The sequence below is a fragment of the Felis catus genome, chromosome F2 (genome assembly GCF_018350175.1).
Source record: "Felis catus isolate Fca126 chromosome F2, F.catus_Fca126_mat1.0, whole genome shotgun sequence".
Lineage (NCBI taxonomy): Eukaryota > Metazoa > Chordata > Mammalia > Carnivora > Felidae > Felis > Felis catus.
This window is the reverse complement of record NC_058385.1, coordinates 19,997,127-20,021,432: the sequence shown is the minus strand read 5'-3', so window position 1 is coordinate 20,021,432 and position 24,306 is coordinate 19,997,127. Positions and strand designations below refer to the sequence as shown.

The 24,306-nt window shown below is 37.8% G+C and overlaps 1 protein-coding gene across 13 annotated transcripts in view; it reads left to right on the top strand.

Annotated features, from left to right (window-relative positions):
- Nucleotides 1-24,306, top strand: part of SLCO5A1 (solute carrier organic anion transporter family member 5A1) — a 307,828-nt gene that overhangs the window by 234,478 nt on the left and 49,044 nt on the right. For 12 of the 13 annotated variants that reach the window (XM_045049920.1, XM_045049919.1, XM_045049921.1 and 9 more), the window contains one exon: nucleotides 9,193-9,357. The exons of the other annotated variant lie outside the window; for it this stretch is intronic. In XM_045049920.1, coding sequence (XP_044905855.1) covers nucleotides 9,193-9,357 — 165 coding nt within the window. The remainder of the gene's footprint in view (nucleotides 1-9,192; nucleotides 9,358-24,306) is intronic. 13 annotated transcript variants of the gene reach the window in all.

Here is a 24,306-nt window from a genome sequence, read left to right as displayed (position 1 = left end):
TGTTTGTTTGTTTGTTTGTTTGTTTGTTTTTAGAATATAAGAGCAATACATACCCATAGTAGAAAATTTAGAAAGTGCATAAAGTTATAAAGAATAAAATGAAAGTGAGTTCCAATATCATTCCTGAACATAAATGCTTACATTATTTTTATAATAAAATAGTATATTTTGAAACTAGATAGATGTGGTGGTTGCACACCATTGTAAATGTACCAAATACTACTGAATCGTTTACTTTAAAATAGTTAATTATATGTTATGTGAATTTTACATCAATAAATTGTTTCTGAAAAGATATTTATTTTATTTGAATTTAGACATGGGCTGTAAACTTTAGATAAATCTTTGTTTTTTCCACAAGAAGACATATTATGCCCCAAAATATCTATGTCAGAAAAATTACGAAAAGCATTAACAAGGGTCAGTATGTTTGTTTGGTATTTGATGTTTATCATTTATATCTGGGATTAATGTTAATTTCCAGGTAATAGAATTCAGTCGACAACTTCATAGTATTTCATAGTATTCATCTATTTTATTTATTTATTTATTTATTTATTTATTTATTTATTTATTTATTTATTTCATTGTGAGCATAGAATGTATTGTTGAATCGCTATGTTGTACATCTGGAGTAGATTCCTTAGTGCCCCTTACCCATGTAGCCCATCCCCCATCCCATGATCCCTCCCGTAACCCTCAGTTTGTTCTCCATATTTATGAGTCTCTTCTGTTCTGTCCTCCTCCCTGTTTTTATATTGTTTTTGTTTCCCTTCCCTTATGTTCATCGGTTTTGTCTCTTAAAGTCCTCATATGAGTGAAGTCATATGATTTTTGTCTTTCTCTGACTAATTTCACTTAGTGTAATACTCTCCAGTTCCATCCACGTAGTTGCACATGGCAAGATTTCCTTCTTTTTGATTGCTGAATAATATATATATATATCCATTGTATATATATATACCACATCTTCTTTATCCATTCATCCATTGATGGACATTTGGGCTCTTTCCATACTTTGGCTATTGTTGGTAGTGCTGCTATAAACATGGTGCATGTGTCCCTTCGAAACAGCACACCTGTATCCCTTGGATAAATGCCTAGTAGTGCAATTAATTGGTGGGCTGTAGGGTAGTTCTATTTTTAGTTTTTTGAGGAACCTCCATACTGTTTTCCAGAGTGGCTGCACCAGTTTGCATTCCCATCATCCATTTTATATAATAATAAAACCACTCCCCTCATCCTATCCCCAGTTTAAATTAAAAAAAAAATAGATGTCAAAAGAACAAAATTGAAATCTATGTCTACCTAATAAAGGTCCTTAGAAGAACATAACAGAGAAAAGCTTATGTGGAAGTAGAATGTCAGCAGACAAAAACAGACACCATGACATATCATAGGGAAGGAATGTTCCTGCAACCAAAAAAGATCAGAAAATAAATAGAAGGATTAAAAATATATTAAAACAAATTAGCATATAGATATTATCATTCATAATTGTGACTTTGAATCTTAAAGAAAATGTCAAATTATGCTATAGATTTTCCAGTAATACCAGTTAATTCATAGAAAAAAATGTTTACAGCTTTGTTGCTTTAAGAGGCAAATGCCCAGTTATCTGAAAAATTCAAGCATACCAAACACCTCTTTCCCAGATATGCTGGATGAATGAATACTGTATATTTCCTCCTTCTTCTCTTGTTAGCATTTTATTGTTTTCTTTAATGGAATCTTTAGTTTATAATTTGATCTAAATTCTTTTAGGTTTCTTTAGCTCTCAAAAGCCATACTTTGAAAAGGATTATATATTTGGTCCTTCACTTTATTCTGTGGTTTTGGTAAGTCTACCACTATATGGACCAACGTTTATCTTATACTTTCTTAAAAACTAGCCCACTCCTCAGGAGGAAATTAGGCATCTTTGGAATAGACTTTATTGTCTTACAAGTATGTGGATATTGTTTTAGTACAAATTGTTGCTATGATCTTATAATGAATATTAATAAACACATTCCAAATATGTTTTCGAGTACCTACTAAATGCCAGATATATGCTAGGAGATGAAGCTATACAGATGTACCACAGTCCTACTTTTGTAGCATTTACACTCTCTTGAAACAGGTAAACACTCACAGCTATGGAAGACTTGATGAGTAGAAGTATGAATGGCATGCTGTGGGAGCACGGAGGAGGAGCACTTGTCTGTCTGGAGGGGCTGTCTCTTATAGACTAGATGGATGAACTTGACATTTGCTGAGCAGACTGGTGAGGGATACAGTTAATAGTAGAGACAAGAAAGACCATGGCCATGCAGGGAGCTTATGGTGGGCAATCACAGCACTTCAGAACTGGAAGGGTGGAGAGCAACCCTGTCTTAAGGGTCTTGCAAGTGAGGTCAAGTTCATGGCAGCCAAGCCTTCTTATTTTCTTGGTCATTCTCTCTGTTAGTATACCTTTTTCAAATTTATCATTATGTAAGAAAGTCTGTTTCAGTAGTTTAAGACAAAAAGGCATGATGTGCGCTTTCAGTTTGTAAAGGAAAGAAGCAAGTTCATGCCCCCTAAGATAGTGGGGTTCTAGTGTAAGGTTCTCTCAAGGGCCCCTGGCAGTTCTGGGAATGTGGTCCCTGCTTCTGGACCCACAGCCACTCTGCATACTCAACTGCAGGTTGAGGCTCAGTTCCTTTTCCTTACTTATGTTCTCACTCAAATCTTCATACTCACTGCCTAGTTCACTCTCTGTCTCAGGTGCCAACACTAAGGGGCATGAAATAAAGGGCTTGGCCAGCATGTGGTTCACATGGGATGTCCCAGGCCTGTTGGCTGCAGGGCTACCTTCCAGAAGCACCTTTGAGTCCAGCCTCTTTGCCTGGCCCAATCGGCTGGCTTTGGGATATCAGGTCACATGCTACAAACCTTGCTTGCTACATCAGCATAAAGAACCACTGAAAAGGGGTCTTTCAGCATGGTAGTGCCCCACAGACCTATCTCCAGAATGGGATCCATTTCACACCAGACTAAATGTATTCCCAGTGAGTTTCTCTGTCTGCCCACTTTAAAAGATGCCTGCAACCTTTTGGTTCCTATGAAACTCGGGCTCACTTAAAGCTTTACTCTTCAAAAACAAAAAAACAAAACAAAAAAACACCCCACTTTATTCTAAGTAGATACTTCAAGTTGTAGGCTTATTTTATGATTGAGCACAAAATATTCACACATATTGGGGCACACTTGCCTGATGGTCAAAAACTTACACAGATATCAACACCTGCTGCCTCATTTTATGCTGTGAGCTGCGAGGCCTCGGAGAACAAGAAGCTATTGCCTCTGCCCTTAATCCGCTTCCACAGGAACCCAGCCACACCACACATCTCAGATTTTCTGAAACAAGGTCAGTGGGGGACTCCATCAAATTGACTGTAGCGGAGCACCATTACGATCACCATGCAACTCAACACGCGGTCCAGGTGCACATGCCGGCTGGTTGCCTGCACTACTGTGGATGTGCACGTGGGAACAAGCAAAGGATTTTCCAATGACAGTTAACAGGTTTTGGTTTTTTTTAAAGTTTTTATTTAAATTCCAGCTAGCCAACAGACAATGCAATATTAGTTTCAGGTGTCCAACCCAGTGATTCAACATTTACATACAACACCTGGTGCTCATCACAACCGCACTCCTTAAGTAACACTTCTGCTAAAAGTGATTTCTATGTATAGCTTATATTACATGCTATTGAATTCTGGTGCTTTGTATTGAATTTTATTCCTCATTTACTAGTGTTTAAGGCATTTCCGGTTTTAGTGTCAGCTTGCCCTTCCAATAGAATTTGTAACATTTTGTAACATTAAACAATAAAAAAATGAGAATCACTATCACGATCTCATCTCTCCTTCATCAGGCTTTTTACTGCATTTTGAATTTTTAAAAATTTTATTTATTTATGCACTCATTCATTTATTTTTTAAGAGAAAAGGAAAGAGAAAGCACACACGTGCATGTGGGCAAGAGGCAGGGAGGGGTAGACGGAGGGGGAGTGGAGAGAGACAGAGAGAGAGAGAATCTAAAGCAGTCTCCATGCCTACTTCTGAGCCCGATGCAGGGCTCTACCTCATAGTGAGATCATGACCTGAGTGGAAATCAAGAGTTCGATGCTTAACCGATTGAGTCACCCAGGTGCCCCCTACTGCTGCATTTTTAATTTTACGATGACAGTTATAAACGACACTAATAAACTTATCTAAAATATATTGTACAGCATAAAAATCAGGTATTTGACAGCATATGTATGGATTTAGCTTATGTTTTTAAACTTCGTGTTTTTTAAACTATTTTAAATTTATGTAAAAGCCACAGAAGTAGCACATGGAGCTGTACTCCAGTTCTCCAATTGTCAATGTTTTGGACCCATCTGAGAAGCTGCGGACATGATGCTCTGCTGTCCTGTACTACTTCAGTGTGTGATTTCTAGATACAAGGACACCCTCCTACATGACCACTGGGCAGCCATCAAAATCAGGAAATGAACATTGATCCAGTGCTACCACCTAGACCACAAGCTCTGTTTGAACTTTGTCTGTTATTTCAACAATGCCCTTTATAAATGTCCAAATCCAATTCACAGATCACATGTTGTATTTAGTTATGGTGTATTTTAGTCCTCCTCAATCTGGATCAGTTTCTCATATTTCCTTATCTTTTATGACCTTGATCTTTTTAAAAAGTACAACCTGATAACTTTATAGAATGACCCTCAATTTGGGTTTGATAGGCATACAACTGAGATGATGCTGTGCTCAGTGCCTTAAAACAGAAGGTATATAATGCTAATTCCTAGTGAACTTTTATCTCTTGGGTAAGACTGTATCTACCAGATTTCTCTAAGGTTAATATATATTGCAGTTATAAATCAATATGTAATTTGTAAATATTTTGTGGGGAGGTACTTTGAAACTATGCAAATCCAGTTGAGTCTCATTCGTGGTAGTTATATTTCATAAAATAACATGAACATTCAGTCAGCGAATACGGAAGCATTGCTCTAGGGGAAATACAGGGGTGGATTCCTGTCACAGCATAATTGTCAACCAGTCAATACATAACCTTGGTTTATGTGTGTTTCTGTTCAAAGACACCTTGTTTAATATGAAGTAAAACCTTGGTTTGGATGCAGAATTCATTCCAGAAAGATGCTTGTAATCCAAAGCACTTGTATATCAAAGTGAATTTCCCCACAAGAAATAATGGAAACTCAGATGATTCATTCCACAACCCAAAAATATTCATGTAAAAATGATGACAATACTGTCATATAACACAAAATAATAAAAAGTAAAGAAAAATAAACAAATTAACCTGCACTTACCCTTGGGAGACAAGACAGAGGAGGGTTATTGTGTAGGATGACTTTCATTACCAATAACAGAATCACTGCTATCTATTGGTTCAATGGAATCTTTTTCTTTTTATGCAACTTTAACAAGAAACCTATTCAATGACATTTGCTTTTGCCTCCTTTTGAGGATTTCACAGAAATGTGACATTGCCTTGACGATCACCCACAATCCTGCAGTGAGCAAGTGAGAGAGAGGGAGAAAGAGGGAGAGAGAGAGAAGAACCATTGGCTCAGTTGTGATCATGTGACATTTGGCGTATTGCAAGACATCGCTCGTTTATCAAGTTAAAGTTTATGAAAAATCTTTGCTCGTCTTGCTGAACACTCATAGAACAGTTACTTGCAATCCAAAGTTTTACTGTATGTTGTTGATTCATTAACATTGAGCCCGTGGCCAACAGCATTATGACTTATGCCTGAAGGAAGTGTATCTAACACATGTATTTTCTCCATAAGACACATGAAAGCCTCTTAGGAACACTAGACAGCACTTCAGCACTATGCTTGGAGGCCATTTGAAAAAGGGAGATCACCAAAGGCACAAAAATGCTAAAAATGTGACAATATCTTGTGAAAAGGACACTTGTTTGCAGCATGAAAGCTGACCCGAGAAGGCAAAGTGAGAGGCCTCATGCAGCCTTAGCCAAGAATGTGTGTGTCCTGCAACTCTGTGCATGTCCTTAAATGAGACCCCCCCCCCCCGCCCCCGACCCCATCACTGGCGAGTACTGATTTGGGAGTTACAAATAAATTGTAGTGAGTGGGTGAATTTGCAAATACTAAATTTATGAATAATGAGGACTGACTGTGTCTTATTTCTATTAAACTTTCACTTACCACTTTTAGCATCCATTGACCTCAAATTGCTTCCAGTTTGCCTATTGAGGATCCTTCAAACTGTCTTTGGTATCCTTCTGGCAAGTCTCCATCATTCTTTGAGCACTTTACTTTCTTGTTTAACAAGATTTTCCAGGCTCATGTTGTATTTTCTCTGCCTCAGCTCTGAAGTTAGACATTTCTCCAAGGAGCTTTGGTTCCTTTTAGTGGAAGATGGTCTTTAAAAACCAAGCACTGGTGCTAGATGGGCTCATTGCTCCTAGGGTGTTATACTACTTCTAAACCCTGTAGAACAGAGAATTAGGAAATATGTGTATGTACACACATACACAAATCTATCATCTATCATCGTTATCTGTCTATCCATCTATTGTCTATCATCTTATCTATCAATCAATCTATCTATCTATCTATCTATCTATCTATCCATCCCATGAATTCACACCATTACCTTCAGTTCCAACCTGATATGTAACTATCCCCTGTCCATATTTGTAACTCCCTTCTCTGGCCATTAGAAACTGATTGCAATTAGTCTCAATGTACTTACTTAACCCACTCTTCCTATATTTGAACAAATTCCCTGTCCCAGCAGCAAAAGACACAACCCTGGATATCTGGTCCCCCTGCTCCTGTGGGACATGTATGCTGAAGGTTTAGCTCCAATAAACAGAAGGAGGAACATGGAAGAAAGGAGGAAGCTAACTTGAAGTTGTTGAAAGTCAACTTTTGCTAAATCCTTCTTGAATAACACTTTTTTTTCTTTAATGAAAGAGAAGACAGAAATGTCACACATATATATTTTTTTAAGTTTATTTATTTTGAGAGAGAGAGACTGAGCAAGCAGGGAAAGGGCAGAGAGAGAAGGAGAGAGAGAGAATTCCAAGGAGGCTCCATGCTGTCAGCGCAGAACCCGATGCGGGCCTCGAACTCACGAACCATGAGATCATGACCCGAGCAGAAATCAAGAGTCTGATGCTTAGCCGACTGAGTCGCCCAGGCGCCCCAACATCACATATATTTTTAGTTAGCTTTGAAATTAGTGGGCTATTTTATCATACCAAATGAGTGTAAAAGAAAATTCAGTTTTCTATAACTAGTATCTTAAAACATTCATGTGATGCATATGTTATCTTCTTGGATTAAAAAATGTACAATTTCACCAGATGTTTTAGATTAAACACATTGCCTTTTAATATACCAAATAAACTTAGTTTGCATCTCCAAGTGTTGATAGAAAATCTTCTTAAAAAAAAAGAAAATCTTAATTTTCTAATTAAAAAATTTTAGATATTACCTTTTTATTTGCATATTTATAAAGTATGCATATTTATAAAGTATTTTATGAAGTAGTGTAATTATTTTTTTCTGGTGTGTTTATCCATGTTAAAAAGTGAAGAATGCATCTTAAATTTTATTTTAAAATGTTCATTGAAACTTTAAACAATTAACTTAAGATATAGAACATTAAAATTAATTTGCATTTTAAAATGATGATAGCAGATAGTCTTGACTTCCTAAGTTTTAAATTCTAGTGAATAGCCTATGAATTATAACTTTAGTAACAAGTTTTGCTTAATTTTTTGAAATGATTTTATTATGTTGTAGAATAAGGAGATAACTGTTCTCATAACTGAGATGCTGCACATGTCAGAAACAATACAGCTTCTCTTGTCCATGATACATTCCAAGATATGTAAATAAAGATCACATACATGTGAGTTAATTCACATTATAAGCATGCAAAAATACAAAAGTATATGCACAAGCATCTCCTTTATTCCTCTTTCCCAATCTTATTCCTACTTACAGAATTTCTTGGTGTTGTATATATTGGGAAGTATATATTCAACCACATATAAATGCATTGTTTTGGTTTGTGTGATTTTTACTTAGATATTATATATATATATATATATATATACATGTAAGTACATGTATATATATATTTACATACACATGTATATGTATATTTCTGCATCAGTTTTCTTCATTAATAAAAATACTTCTTGGAGTTCCTTTTATGCCAGTACATCTAGCCCTACATCATTTTTTAACTACTACATAGTATTTCGTTATTTGGCTGTGCCATAACTTATTTAAACATTTTCCAGTGATGGACATTTAGTTTTTTTCCTTAAATTTTTGCTATTACAAATAATGCTGCAGTGAAGACACCTGGACATACATTTTAGAGCATATATATGGCAAGTTTTATGAAATAAACACCAAGACTTGAAGATGAGACTACTGTCTCTCCCTTGAGAGGCACCTGGGCAGGTGCTGAGCCCCCACCTCTGGGCTGTCCTTTGGAGATCATTTCTCTTCCTTCCCCAGTCCAGAGTCCCTTGGAGTATCTGACCTGGTGACCTGTCCCTTAAGCCCCTTTAGCTGCATCATTTCCTGTTTCATAATGAGGCTGGAGGATCAGATGTCCAAAGTCATGTACCAGTTCCCCTGCTGTGGGTGTCTGCAGTGCCGGGTCAGGAACGTGACAACTGAGAAGTTCATTTTCTCGGGGAAGTGCCTGGTGAATGAAGGGGAAACTGTAATGTAGGACTGTATTGCAGGTACTTTGCACATGTAGTATATTTTTGGGTCTTAACAAAGAATAACATTGTTTTAATTAATAAAAGTGTAAATGATTTGTTTTAAACAGTTTTTAAAACAGAAGTCCTAGGTTGGATACCTCCTATAAGGTTATTTGTGTATGGATATGTTTTTTGCTACTGTATCAAATTTCTTTATCCTAGTTGAAAAATTAAAAAAAAGAACACCCAAATCTGTTTAATAAAGGGGCTGGTTTCTAATCAGTCATCAAGTTTTTCTTTTATTCTCTATTCAATAGTCTCGAATATTGCTGAATGGCTATTTCCAGTTCATTTCAAAAACAATTCAATTTTATTTTACTTTCCATCCCTTATTTATAACATTCATTTGTCATTTTTGTCATTTTGTAGACCTACCAAGAGCAGCTGTCAGGATCTTAAGCAACATGACATTCCTTTTTGTGAGTTTGTCATACACAGCTGAGAGTGCCATTGTAACTGCTTTCATTACCTTCATTCCCAAGTTCATCGAGTCACAGTTTGGTATCCCAGCTTCCAATGCCAGCATCTACACTGGTAAGGCACTGCCTTTAGAGCTCCTTGAAAACATGATCATTTTTGACCACTAAACTAAAATGCAATGAGTTGAAGAGAAAGTTCATTCTAACATCAAAGTGTTTAATAAATTCATTAATGGCTACCTGCCTCCCCCCCGCCCCAGACTCCACCCCCATTTTAGGAGGAAGGGGTCCTTGACTGTTTTCTCATTGACTCAGATTGTGTTACTGTGTGACGTTTTTACCGACTGTATTTTGGAAAGGGATAACTTTGCATAATTATGTTTTTAGTGGTTCTCAGTTAAAAAGAATGTAACAGGCAGTGGCTTTCAAATTTAAATATGAATATATCTTTTTATGGGTTGACGTGAGTTAAATTTTGAAAAATTAATGAAAACATTTTTTGAATGGATAATATGAAAAGTAGATCAGGTCCATGGTACCAGGATATCCTCTTGATGAATATAAATGGATCTTGATCGAATTACTGGAGATACTTGAACTTATAAAGGAAATCTATGAATTTTGTTTTAGAAGATGTTTTATGTCTGGGAAAATGATTTTTGGAGGCTATGATACATGTACCCATTGTACATAGTACTCAGGTCTTTTTTCATAGTATATTAGGTGCTCAGAAATATGGGGACATTAACTCTCAGATATGGGGGGAATTTTCAGTGCATTATATCATAATATTTTGGATATTTCCTTAGTGGTTTCAAAGATGGTCAAATGACTATATCTTTCTAAGGCTCAATTTGTTATTAAAGTATTACTTAAACAGTTTAGTGGAGACTTATGATACCTTTTCTGATGACTTTGGCTCCCACTTTATCCTCCATGTCTGGATTCAAACTTGGCAAGTTAGAATTATCTGGAAGTTAACAGGCAAAATTATATGATTGTAGAAAGAGAGTTTGGCTTGAAATATTTAGGTGATCACTTTGTTTTCTTATTTCATTTTCCACATGAAAAGACCTACATACTGGGTGGTGGGGCCCTGGTAGCAAATATTTTTGTAAAGGGTATACTGCTTTGGACCATTGTAATTGTCACCCCAAAATATTTTTTCCCCATTTGTTTTTCAAAATATGTTTTCCTTACATATTTACTTATACATGTATAAAATAGAATTTACAGATCAAAATCTGAATGATGCATTTCTAATTTAATTTTTACACTAATCCTTTGAGCAACGATTCTTGGTCAGGGAAACAAGTGTTGTCTCGTAGCTAGATCTGACGCCACACAGCTGATAAATGCAGAGTAGTCTCAAGCATTTCCCTAACTAAGTTTCAGTATCAGAAAGTGTTACTGGCACGGAGATTCACAGTCAAATAAACTGGGGACCTGCTGAGTTGAACAATGTATTACAGTTGTTTGCCACAGGACTCTTCATTACCCTTAATATGCCAATCTGTGTGGTGAAACTCCCAGACGAAGGCTCAAGGGTACTGTCTTTCCCAAATACATTTGACTATGAAATCCAACTTTTTAATGGCATCTCTCCCATGAACAGTTTTCTTCAGGACCCACATCGAGAAACACTGCTATTCTATCCTATATACCCCTGTCCCAGCCAGACTAGGGGAACAGAGCTGTCTGGATCATCCCATTTCCATCCAGAGGTGCCATTTTGACCCCTATAGTTATAGGGGCATTAGTACAGTGCTGAGCCAGGTAGGAATTGATGCATATTGAATCATATTGGCTATCTGTTGGACACTGCTGGAGGCATAGGCTAGACATAAAACTACTTGTGGAAAAATAAAGGTTTCAGTTGGACCTGGGGTGTTTCACTACGGAATCCCACAGCGGTGTGGTCAATGCTGTAGTCACTGAACATGGCACCCTCAGTGAAGGACAGTGCAGGATTAGATAAAGCTAGCTCACGGAATTAGTTCGTCCCCTGTTCTAACATCAGGATTAAAAAAGCAACATCACCCAGTGACAATTCCATTCTGGTTTTGTCATCAGTAGTTTTTGTTTTGTTTTGCTTTGTTTTAATAATCATTGTGAATGTAATTTATATTATGTTTAAAATTTTTTTTTTCAACGTTTATTTATTTTTGGGACAGAGAGAGACAGAGCATGAACGGGGGAGGGGCAGACAGAGAGGGAGACACAGAATCGGAAACAGGCTCCAGGCTCCGAGCCATCAGCCCAGAGCCTGACGCGGGGCTCGAACTCACGGACCGCGAGATCGTGACCTGGCTGAAGTCGGACGCTTAACCGACTGCGCCACCCAGGCGCCCCGCAATTTATATTATGTTTAATAGTCTCCTGTGTTCTGATAAAAGGCTTTTTATTCCCAGCTCATATTCTTTTTCCTTCCTTTCCAGATAGATAACAAATAATAATAGTCAAAAGGTATTCAGACTAATTAAGAGTGGAAGATTGCTTGTCATATAACAATAAGATGAACAAGGATGATAATCCTTTATAAAGCTTACCTTGATTTTTTGAATTTTTGTTAATTGAATCCTTCTTCTTACCCTCTGAGCAGAGATTTATATATTTAAAGAACTTATTTAGTTTAATTTAATCTTTTATTCTCTTTATATGCATATAAGTGACATGGAGAATTAAGAAATGTATCTGAACAAGAATGTTAAAAATAGTTGTAATCTCATCTGACAAGATTTTCAAGCTAAGGTTCTCTTTAAAAAAAAAAAAAATATTTAAGAGGATTATTTGGATAAATACTTTGGCCTTTCCAGAGCCATTTGCTTGTGTTGTGTTATATGGTAGAGATGAAGCTGCATACATGTATCTGTCTCCTATAGTCCTTGAGTACCAGCTCTGTGCACAGCACTGTGCCCTGTGTATGTATGGCTGGGATGTGGGGGGTGGAGGGGGAGGTAGGGTATGGTGGCGTGTCTGTAAAGACTCAAACCAGAGCCATAAGATACGTATAGAGCGGCCCGTATTTGTATCTACACAATGGCAGTGAATCCGGGTTCATGTTTCATTCTTCTCGTTTGTGGTCTTTCTGCTAACCCATTTAGGGTCACATTTGTTGATTCAAATGAACTATTATGAGGTTGCTGTTTTAGGAAAGGCTGAAAGAAGGGAAAGAGCCCTGAAGGAGGAGGCAGAGCAGCCTTGAATCCTGCCGCTGCTGGTTATTAGCTGTGTTACTTTTGGCAAATCGCTTTGCTTCCTACACTTCAGCTAAAACTGAAGTTTACCTGTATAATGAAGACAATAGCTCCCCTGTTTCTAGATGTCGATGTTGTGAGGATTTAATGAAGTGGTGACTAGTGATTTGTGCTGAATCTTCCCTAACTTCAAATGGGCACAATATAAATTGAAAAATACAACGTAATCATATATTTAAAAAAAATTTTTTTTAACGTTTATTTATTTTTGAGACAGAGAGAGACAGAGCATGAACGGGGGAGGGGCAGAGAGAGAGGGAGACACAGAATCGGAAGCAGGCTCCAGGCTCTGAGCCATCAGCCCAGAGCCCGATGCAAGGCTTGAACTCACGGACTGCGAGATCGTGACCTGAGCTGGAGTCGGACGCTTAACCGACTGAGCCACCAAGGCGCCCCAACTTAATCATATATTATAAGGAGAAAATTAATATTGATGATGTTGACAGTAGCACCTTCCATTTGAGGTTATGCAGTTTGAACAGGTCTGAGAATGACAGCTCTATACTAATCGTGGTGATAATAAAACGACTACTGACATTTACTGAGTGTTTACTAAGCAGGAGACACTATTTAAACTTTTTCATATGGACATTACTTAATCCATGTAACCAGTGCCTGTGTAGTAGGTGTTCTTGATTATACCCATTTTCCAGTTGAGGAAACGTCTAGGGAAATTTAAATAACTTGCTTAAAGACATGCAAATAATTAGAGCCAGGAGGCTAGTGTGTTGGAGTATATAAATATCCATATGTGATTTTTATTGAAATATTATAATAGACCTATGCTATTTTATCATTTCTAGGCAGTTGTTTTTTTAATTTTTTTTTTTTTTATTTCAGAGAAATAGTATTCTAAGATTCAACTTCTTCCCTTTCTATAACAGCCTTTGTCACTGAGCCATGGTCAACAACATTCATTTTCAGAGCATCGGTGTCCTTTAGCATCACCTTTGCTTTTCTGGGGTCCTGCCCTTTTGTGTGCAGAATTATAAAGGGTTAGACAGTTGGTCTTTGCAAGAGAAATGGCCATGGAGAACTCTATTTTGCTTTTCATTGGAGAATAGTCAAAATACTTATTTCTTTGGTAAGGGGATTAGGATGGGGTGTGATTTTTTTTTTAAATGTCTGTCATTTTTATTGTTGTCAAATTAACCAAATAATTGCCATCTGTCTTTAGCTACTGATTCAAAGTTTTGTTGATGAGATTCAAAGCAGCACCACTGAACTCAGATTGCAGCCTTTGGGAATCCCTGCATCCTTAGAAGCCAGAGAGACGTGCACATGCTTTGATTTGCTTCATTCTTCTGAGGGCATCAACAGCTTTTCTATACCATTTCTTTAATTTTATAAGAATAGTTTAATAGGAGCACCTGGGTGGCTTAGTTGGTTAAGCGTACGACTTCGGCTCAGGTCATGATCTCACAGTTTGTGGGTTTGAGCCCTGCGTCGGGCTCTGTGCTGACAGCTCAGAGCCTGGAGCCTGCTTTGGATTCTGTGTCTCCCTCTCTCTCTCCCTCCCCTGCTCACACTCTGTCTCTCTCTCAAAAATGAATAAACGTTAAAAAATACTTTCTTTTTTTTTTAAATATTTTTTTTTTCTCAACGTTTATTTATTTTTGGGACAGAGAGAGACAGAGCATGAACGGGGGAGGGGCAGAGAGAGAGGGAGACACAGAATCAGAAACAGGCTCCAGGCTCTGAGCCATCAGCCCAGAGCCTGACGCGGGGCTCGAACTCACGGACCGCGAGATCGTGACCTGGCTGAAGTCGGACGCTTAACTGACTGCGCCACCCAGGTGCCCCAAAAATTCTTTCTTTAAAAATACATTTTATACTAATTTTATAAATGTATACATAGATTTTTTAACATTAACATTAAACTTTTAAGTGCAAATGGACCATATTAAGAATGGATGCACTTAGCAGCACTGCCCATTTCCAAGGTCAGGCAATGACACTGCATTCCACAAGATGTGGGTGGATGCTCGAACACGCTGTGCTCTGGGAAAGGAGAGGAAGGTCCCTGCAAACCAACATCCTGCTGCAGTTGCTAGAGTCTTCTCACTTCCATACTTTTAAACAATCTTGAGATAAATAGAGGCTATTAGGACCTAAGAGTGGCAATTACAGGATCTTTGTCTTTTGGGCAGAAAGGTATTTATTACACTAAATTACATGTGTTTTTCTTCAGTGCTAATTAGGACTTTTGTAGAACGTAATGATGGACAGTAAGTTAAGATACTCAGATTCTTTTTATTTGTTGATTAGCCAGTTAATTTAAGACATGTTTGAGTGCCTACCATGTGGCAGATCCTTGGCCAATGCACTAATGGTGGTGGTTACACAGAGTTCAGTTTCTTAAGAAGATTCAGAGGACTTAGGATGAGGATGTTTACACATGAATACTCCATGGCAACGGCACTGAAATAAGAGTGTCCTTGTCGGTCACAGACCATCTCTGGGTGGCATGGCAGGACCAGTTTTCTCTCTTATATCTGGCACCACTGACATATAGTTGAAACACCCAGGAAGCAGAGCCCCAGATGGAGGCTCAGCTGGTCTTATATTTTCATAATACTTTTTATAGATTTCAAAAAAAATTTTGAAGTTTATTTATTTATTTTTGAGAAAGAGATAGTGTGAATGGGGGACGGGCAGAGAGAGAGGGAGAGAGAAAATCCCAAACAGGCTCCATGCTGTCAGCGCAGAGCCCAACGCGGGGATTGGACTCACAAAACCGTGAGATTACGACCTGAGCTGAAACCAAGAGTTGGATTTTTAACTGAATGAGCCACCCAGGCGCCCCCTATAATACTTTTTATATTTCAAAATATTTTTTTTATTAAAAAAATTTTTTTTTTACATTTATTTATTTTTGAGACAGAGAGAGACAGAGCATGAACGGGGGAGGGGCAGAGAGAGAGGGAGACACAGAATCGGAAGCAGGCTCCAGGCTCCGAGCCATCAGCCCAGAGCCCGACGTGGGGGCTCGAACTCACGGACCGCGAGATCGTGACCTGAGCTGAAGTCGGACGCTCAACCGACTGAGCCACCCAGGCGCCCCTCAAAATATTTTTTATCTATTTTTCTTTTCTGTATTTTGCTGGTCCCGTGAGTTCCTGCTCCATAACCAACCTTAGCATTGGAACTCTCCAGGTGGTCTTAGCGAGACCAGGTACAAATCTTCACGCTCAGTTTTATCAATAAACAGTGCTAAAAGCTGGTACAAATCATCCCCAAACTCCTCAGATCCAGGTTGGGATCAATGATATTAACCTGTGTGTTTCACGTCTTGACTAGGAGTCAGTGTCCTGATTCAGCAGGCAGCCCGGGCAGATCTCAGGCCTGTGAAGTTACCCCTCAGAGCTAGTCCAGGGTACGTTAGTACATAAGGTGGACGGCATCTTGGCCTACTGTGTAACTGTAAGTTTATCAGTTTTTCTTTACCAGAGAATAGTTTTTCTAATCTAGAAAATAATAGTTTGGACTGGAGTGAACTCTGATATCTTCCTTTTTGCAAATCTTAGATTAAATAATTTTCCTAAGGCCACACGTACCAAATCAATTTATTCTTAACCATATAACCGATAGAGTTATTTTCTTACAAGGGGATTAGTTATTAAGCAAGTCATCATTTCCGTGGTATTTTTAGTAATTTGCATTGCCACCAACTTTGGCCATGTCTGACATCCACATGATCTGTTTTTCTTTCTGTGGGCAGCCTGATGCAATCCACAGACCTCTCTTTGAATCCCAGATCTGTCATTTAACTAAATGCATGATTTTAGCCAAGTCACTTAACCACTTTGTTTCTCATTTGTAAAATGTGAGTGTTCATATCCCAGGGCTACTGAAAAAATGAAATGAAATAATTATATCTTAAAGCATTTCATACCTACTATGAAAAGCTGCTCAGTAAAAATTAGTTTTTCCCCCTTCATATGTTGTGAAATTGTGGGGGGGTTTCTTTTCTTTTTTTTTTTTCCCAAATTTTATTTAAATTCTAGTTAGTTAATATATAATGTAATACTGGTTTCAGGAGTAGAATTTAGTGATTTATTCAGTGATTTACATACAACACCTGGGCTCATCATAACAAGTGCCCTCCTTAATATCCATCACCCATTTAGCTCATCCCACACCCACCTCCCTCTGTAAGAAACTGTTAAATTTAAATTCCTATTAAAAAGTTATCTTAGGTTCTCTGATTTGTTTATTTTCTAAAGTTTTATTTTTTACTTATTTATTTTTTCAAGTATATTGTTTTATTTTGAGAGAGAGAGAGCCAGAGAGAGCGCGTGCCTGGGCAAGAGAGGGGCGGAGGAGAGAGAGAGAGAATCCCAAGTAGGCTCCATGCTGTCAGTGCTGAGCCCAATGCGGGGCTCGATTTTATGAACCATGAGATCATGACCTGAGCCAAAATCTAGAGTCGGATTCTTAGCCGACTGAGCCAACCAGACACCCCAGGTTTTCTGATTTAAAACAAACTTTGTATTAGTCTGATTTAGAGTGGCAATTTGAAGGCATTTTGTTAAATTCCGCCTGTTAGGCAAAGTAATACATTCAAATGAAATTGTAGGGAGGGATTTTTTTAGTCTCGATCATAGGAGTAAAGCAGCAGAAACCTCCTGGGGCAGGAGACAGACAGAAGTTGCTGGGAGGGTTATTCATAACAGTGTATCATGGATCTCCATCTGCCTGTCTGTCTCTCGAAATTAATTAATTCACCAACTGACCAGCTTCCTGTTTGGCCAGTTCTCCAAATGCCCTTATTTCTTTTTATTCTTTCCCTTTGTTTACCAATTTCCAGAGTAACAATTTATATTCTAGCAGATTTGTATAGTCACCGATAAATTTGAAAATATAATGAACTCATGGTTATTAATGAGCTTGATGTGCTTTAATCCATAGTGGTCATTGTTCTGTTTGATGCTCCATTTGTCCAGTCTTTGGTCACTGGGTGCCCTTTCAAGTTAGCACCTGTATCCTTTGGCACTGGCTCAGTAGTCTTTCAGCTTCCGGCATGATAAAAAATGACTTGCTTATATTATGTTTCCTGCCCTAGACTTGGGATCAGTCATATTTCTGCAAGGAGCTGTGGTTCCTTTTAGAGGAAAATGATATTTGGAGATCACCATCTGGACAGTAGGGTTGCTCATTGGTACCAGGTTGCCATTGTTGTTAGGCCTTTTTAAAAAAAAATTTTTTTGGGGGGCGCCTGGGTGGCTCAGTCGGTTAAGCGGCCGACTTCAGCTCAGGTCATGATCTCATGGTCCGTGAGTTCGAGCCCTGCGACGGGCTCTGTGCTGACAGCTCAGAGCCTGGAGCCTGTTTCAGATTCTGTGTCTCCCTCTCTCTCTGACCCTCCCCTGTTCATGCTCTGTCTCTCTCTGTCTTAAAGGTAAATAAACGTTAAAAAAAATTTTTTTTAATAAAGAGAGAAAAATAGATCATGAAGTTATACTGATATTTTTGCTTCAAACTTAAGAGCAGGTTATTAATTAACTTCTTTGATATTATATTGTATCTCTTTGCTCTAATTCTGAAAGTCTTTTTTTTCCTAGTGACTTTAGAATAATTTATCCAAGTGTGTATACATGTGTGTGTGTAATAGTTTCACATGTATATACGTGTGTGTATGTGTGTGTATAATAGCTTCAAACCAAATATCAGTATTGTTACCAACCATGAAATATGAAATGCAGTTTTAGACTTCTTTGTGGTTCTTCTTATCTTTAGGCTATCTCTTAACGGCTGTGTAAAATAGTGTGACCTAAAGTTATTTGAAATGATTCTTCTCTGGTTATGCCACCAACTCGATATACTGGGGAGTATATTGGCTTTAGTTTGTTTTCAGTTTTTAGGGATTATTTTATTTTTGTATTTTTAAGTTAATTTAAAAAAGTTATGTAATACATTTTGCAGGATTGGGAAGTCAAAACCGTAAAACAAAGGACATTCAGAGAGGCCTTGCTTGCATCCTTGTCCCAGTTCTCTCTCTCCCTATAAAGGTAGCATTTTATTAGTTTATCCCTCTTGCTTCTTTTTGAATAGGTAAGTGTAAATATGCGTATTAAGTATGCAATATATATAATATATGCATGAGCATTTTATATTAGCATCTTTCCCCCTTCTCACCCCAGAATTGGTATACCATACACTCTGTTCAGTGCCTCAGAGACCTCGCTCATTTCTTTTACAGCCAAATAGTACAGTATGCTATTGTGCGGATAGTCTATTTGCTCCCTGATTTGAGGACATTGGGTTTTTTTCCACTCTTTTGCTATAATGACACATATAGTGAAGTAATTTCATACTAAACAGCCCATTTGTCTAAAATACTTCTTTCTTTTTAACTATTTAATTTACTCATCCAGCTTTCAGTTAACCTTTATTCCAGCAAAAAAAGCGGATTCCACACAGGGGAGGGAAACGGCGAGCTCAGGGATATATTTGTCGTATAATACTCAGTCCTTACCCCCCTCCCCCAACAAGGCTTAGCATTTTCCCTCAGAGTGCTGTAATGATCAAAAGAGGGAATCTTTCTGAAAGCTCTTTGAAAAATCCATGGAGCTTTTGGGAATCCAGATCAAAATGGAGTCTTTCCTTTAGTATGAGTCTGTGCTATGATGGTAAAAGCAGGTGACCTTCGTTAGGCTTCCACTCTTAGCTAGGTGCAATGATAGACAGGGGCCCTTCTAGGCATCATTGGCTGCCTTTGTTGCAATGCTGCAGTGGAGGGCCTACTCTCTCTAGTTTACAGTGGATAAAACAGGTGTAAAGAGCAGTTTTTGCAAGCTGTACATCAGCAGTCCATAATACAGGTCCATAATATATACATTGGGCTGGTCCTCAGGGAAGCTGCTTATGTTTTAGAATTTCTATTGCACAAATGATCTCTCCTCCAACTTTTTATGCATTGAGTAAGAGGATCAGTTTTGGAAGGAGACAGATCTTGTTGAAATTCTTGCTCATCCTTTTTATCCATCCATCCATCTATCCATCCATCTATCCATCCATCCATCCATCCATCCATCAATCCATCCTTCTTTCCATCCACCTATCCATCCATCTTGCACAAATATTTATAGAACTTCTCCTATGGGCCTGGCACTGTGCAAGTTCTAGGAAAACCATCATGAGAATATAGAGCGATCCCATCCTCAAGGACTTTGTAGTATAATGACCCTATACTCCTTCCTGTGTTCTTGGACAAGTTCATTAAGTTTTGTGAGTGGTAGAGATTGTGAGGATTAAATGAGGGAATGTAGATCGTGTGCTTGGCACAGTGTTTGGGAAGTAGCCATTAGGAATAACTGCGATACCCACTTTATGAGATACTCTTGGGAAAAGACATCTAAAGCAGAAAGAAGAGTGAAGGCAGGACTTAGGGCATGGGGAAACATTAATAGCAAAGATGATCTGGGGGAAATGGATTTGAGGAGTAAAAAGAGAGATGAAAGGTGACTAACAGCGGGAAAATGAAAGAGGAGACAAGAGACTTGACACTAATGTGAAAGGCTGAGGGATTATTTTATCTGAACTGAGGGAGGCTTAGAGATGCAATATAAATTATAAACTGCATTGCTTTACAAGTGTAATACATTGTACGTGAAACTGATTTCAGTTAAATCAGTGTTGAGGTAGGGTTAGATCTTGATATCTCAGCTTGATTTATTCTCCACTTATTGTTCAACTTTCCAATATGTCTGTTTTGCATAACTCTTAGTGGGTAAAAAGACATTTTAAGTATTTTAATTTCATATATTCGAGCACTGTGCAGTGAAATGCCAGATGACTAAATCTCTCAATTAAATGAAATGTTTTTGTTCCACTCATCTTTGATGATTACTAGTCCTTATGTCTGGGATTTGTTTCCCATGCACACCCATGTGTGTATGCGTGCACAGAGAAAAATGAGGACAGGCATCACTTATAAGGGATTTTCGGGGCTCAGAGGACATTCAGACCAGTTTTCTCCAGATTTCTACATCTACATTCATTGCCCCTTGATGATCATTGATGTCCAGAATGGCCCAGAGGCCCCTTGAGAGCCTTAGCCATCAAAAAGAATACATTTCGTTCACAGAGCAGGATTTATTTATGTATAAACGTTGAGTTGAGAAAGATTAGGGAGCTTTTGAAAAGGACTGAAAACCCAAGGGAGAGAATGAAATGTCCGGCACAGAAGTAAGAGGCTGCTAAGTGCATCGTATCCTTGGTTAAGTCAGCATTGACGTGCACCCAATAGATTTGATGAATGAATGACTGTAAATATTAATCTCTTTGGCCCTCAGTCTGCTCTTTGAATGAAGGATTGAATTAGACAACCTTTCTTCAAAGATAAGCTAGCAAACATCCCACCATCACTCCCTGCCAACCCTGCAAAATTTTCTGATTTTTGCAAGCAATTTCTTTTTCTAGGCATTCAAGTTAGTCAATGTCTTAATATTTTGCTTTGGTATATGTAAGGTATATATAAGGTGTATGTAATACCTTTTCCTGGCAGTTCAAATTAGACATATTAAATATATATTTTTTCTTTTTCTTTTTCTCTTTTGTTGTATGTGATGGAACTGAAGTAGTTCCTCAGTAGTGAATTGCTACTTTTTTGGGGGTGGGGTGGGGAGGAATTAGCAAGGATTAAGGTAGTTTGGTGATTTGATTAACTATACTCCTTTTGAGAGCTCAAGAACATTTTACCGAGCATGATCCCATTTTGGCAGGTCCGTACCCTGCTAAAGTGAGGTGATCCCCACATGCTTGGTAGTGAGCCAATATGTTATAAGCTGATATGTTGTAAGGATATGGATTTTGGAGTTAGAATGTCTGGGTTTAAGATCTGCCTCTGCCACTTATTAGCTGTGTAACTTTGGGTGAGTTAACTAATTTCCTTGGCCTCCACTTTACTAGTTGTGAATGATGTAATCATATCCATTTTATAGGGCTGTTGAAGTTTTTAACTGCTTCAAAACCACTTATTAAATAAAAGACAGAGACTAAGGAATATGTCAACGATATAACGATGTAATGGGACAGATGGTGGCTACACTTGGGGCGAACATAGCATAACATATAAACTTGCCAAATCACTAAGTTGTACACTTAAAACTAATGTCACATCATGTCTCAACTATACTGAAATAAAATTTTTTTTAAAAATTTATTAAATGTAAATAAATATTAATTATTAATGGGAATGACCTTGGCTTTCCTCTCTACTCATCAAATATTCCATCATCTGTAATAGGACAGGACAGTCAGGACTGTTATGGAAGGAGATGAGGAAGAGGGGGCTCAGAGTATAACATTATCCCAGTTTTGTGGATAGATAAGTAGAGGTATAGGCTCTAACTGAAGGATTCTTGGCTGCACAGGTAGTGGCACCCTGGAGAGCTAGAGACGAACTCTTCTGACTCCCAGCTTGTGCCACCATTCCTCCTTTCCTCAGAAATGCTTTCTGAAGATCTTGTCCCTGAGCGTGGTCGGTTTATTACCACATAGACAAGGGAATACCTTACTCTTTTCAACTAAACAATAAAACATGGGCTTAAACATTATTAGAAGTGGAAACAATGTCCTTTTGTAACCTGAACCATCTAATGATGGACCACAGAAAATTTCCCTTGCTGTCAGGCTCAACTTGATGTCTTCTTTTCATTGGCCAGAAAGCAAAACATGGGGTTATTTAAATTTGTTACCAACAGTTAATGTTTCCAAGCCATGGTACTGAAAAAATTTTATATCTCTATTTACAATAAAAATGAGTGTAATTCATGTTGGTGTTTTGACTAAACTGGATGTTTAGAGACATTATAGGTGCATGCTTCTCTTACCTATGCCAGGAACAATTAATGTACCATTGTTGTGTATTGAGTAGTTCAATAATGTTTTGTAACATCTTTCTGCAGTTCATTTGAAATATATTCTATATAAATACATCTCTTTTGGAAATGCAATTGAGATTGGTGGAATTACCCAGAAATGGAAAGCTGTAGGACAGCTGTATAAATGTCCATAGATTTTCCAATAGAACATCTGTCTTCATGACATTACAAGTTCTTTTTGTCCTATGTCAGCCTTGCTCTCTGAGATAGTTGCTCATGCAACCAATGTGTTGGTAGTTATAGCTACAAGAATATGTATGTGTGTATGTTTGTATCTATAAAACACAACATATATAAATACATATATATAATGTACATATACACTGTATATAAGTACAAGTTGACAGTTTGGTTTTATATATGTATTATGTGTACTTGTATGTCAATTTGTACTTAAAACTTTTGTTTATTTAAACAGTCATTGGGGCGCCTGGGTGGCTTGGTCGGTTAAGCGTCCGACTTCAGCTCAGGTCATGATCTCATGGTCAGTGAGTTCGAGCCCCGTGTCGGGCTCTGTGCTGACAGCTCAGAGCCTGGAGCCTGTTTCAGATTCTGTGTCTCCCTCTCTCTCTGCCCCTCCCCTGTTCATGCTCTGTCTCTCTCTGTCTCAAAAATAAATAAATATTAAAAAAAAAAATAAACAGTCACTGGCCTTAACTTTGCTAAGCAAAGTATTCTGCACATTAATTGAAAAATTTTAGGGAGAATGATTAAAATACTTAAGCAAAACAACTTTTTAAGTTTTCCCAAGTACTGTAGAGCATTAAGGGCATTTTCAGTGCTGACAACTAATAATAGATAAATCTTATTTGTCTTTAGATCAGATTCCCAAGAATCTCAGAACAAGGTGCCAGGAAATTTCATGTTAATACAGAATATCTGCCCTTGGGAGAATTTTGCTTTATGGTACGTGCTCCCAGCCTCTCTTAGGCTCATAATCTAGGGATAGGATAGTAGGTCCATTCCCTGAATTCACTGAGTAGTTTCTGAGTGTCTGTCATTTAGCAAACTACTCTGATGCATGTGAAGATGAATAAATGAGGAAATAATATAATTAATAGAGGAAATAGAAGAAATAATGTGCAATGGTCTCATATTATAAAAACCTTTGGGGGTGCCTGGGTGGCTCAGTCGGTTGAGCGTCTGACTTCAGCTCAGGTCATGATCTCGTGGTTTGTGAGTTCGAGCCCCACATCAGGCTCTGTGCTGACAGCTCAGAGCCTGGAGCCTGCTTCAGATTCTGTGTCCCCCTCTCTCTCCACCACACCCCTGCTTGTGCTCTCTCTCTCTCTCTCTTTCACAAATGAATAAACATAAAAAAAACCCAAAAACCTTTGAATCTCTGGTGGAGGAATTTTTAGATCAACCAGCAATTAGAAAATACTAGAACTATTTTTTTTTAAAGAAGAGAACTAATTTTTTTAGTTTTAATGGGATCATTATTTTATGGAGTTCCACTTAATTGTGTAGATACTCCCATATTGTAATTTTTTTTTTAGCTGCTGTTTTTAAAAAGCCTACTGAAATTTTCCTAAACAAATTAGCGTCTATCTCATGGTTTTTTTTGGGGGGGAGGGCATTAAGAAGAAGATTATATAATTCTTTTTAGTTATCTTTTCTATTCATAATCTTGTTCATATGTTTGAAAAATATCAGCCTCTCATGTCAAATCATTTTTTAAGGGATGCAAGGAAAAAGTGAATAAAATGTTGACTATTAGAAATACTTCAGAAATGTTTAATTTGTATTCACACACTTGTTATGTACAGTACATCTATTAATAAAAATTGCTTTGTAGGTAGAACAAAACAGTTTTAATGTCATGTAAGAACAAATATATCTTTTTTTTTCAATACATGAAATTTATTATCAAATTGGTTTCCATACAACACCCACTGCTCATCCCAAAAGGTGCCCTCC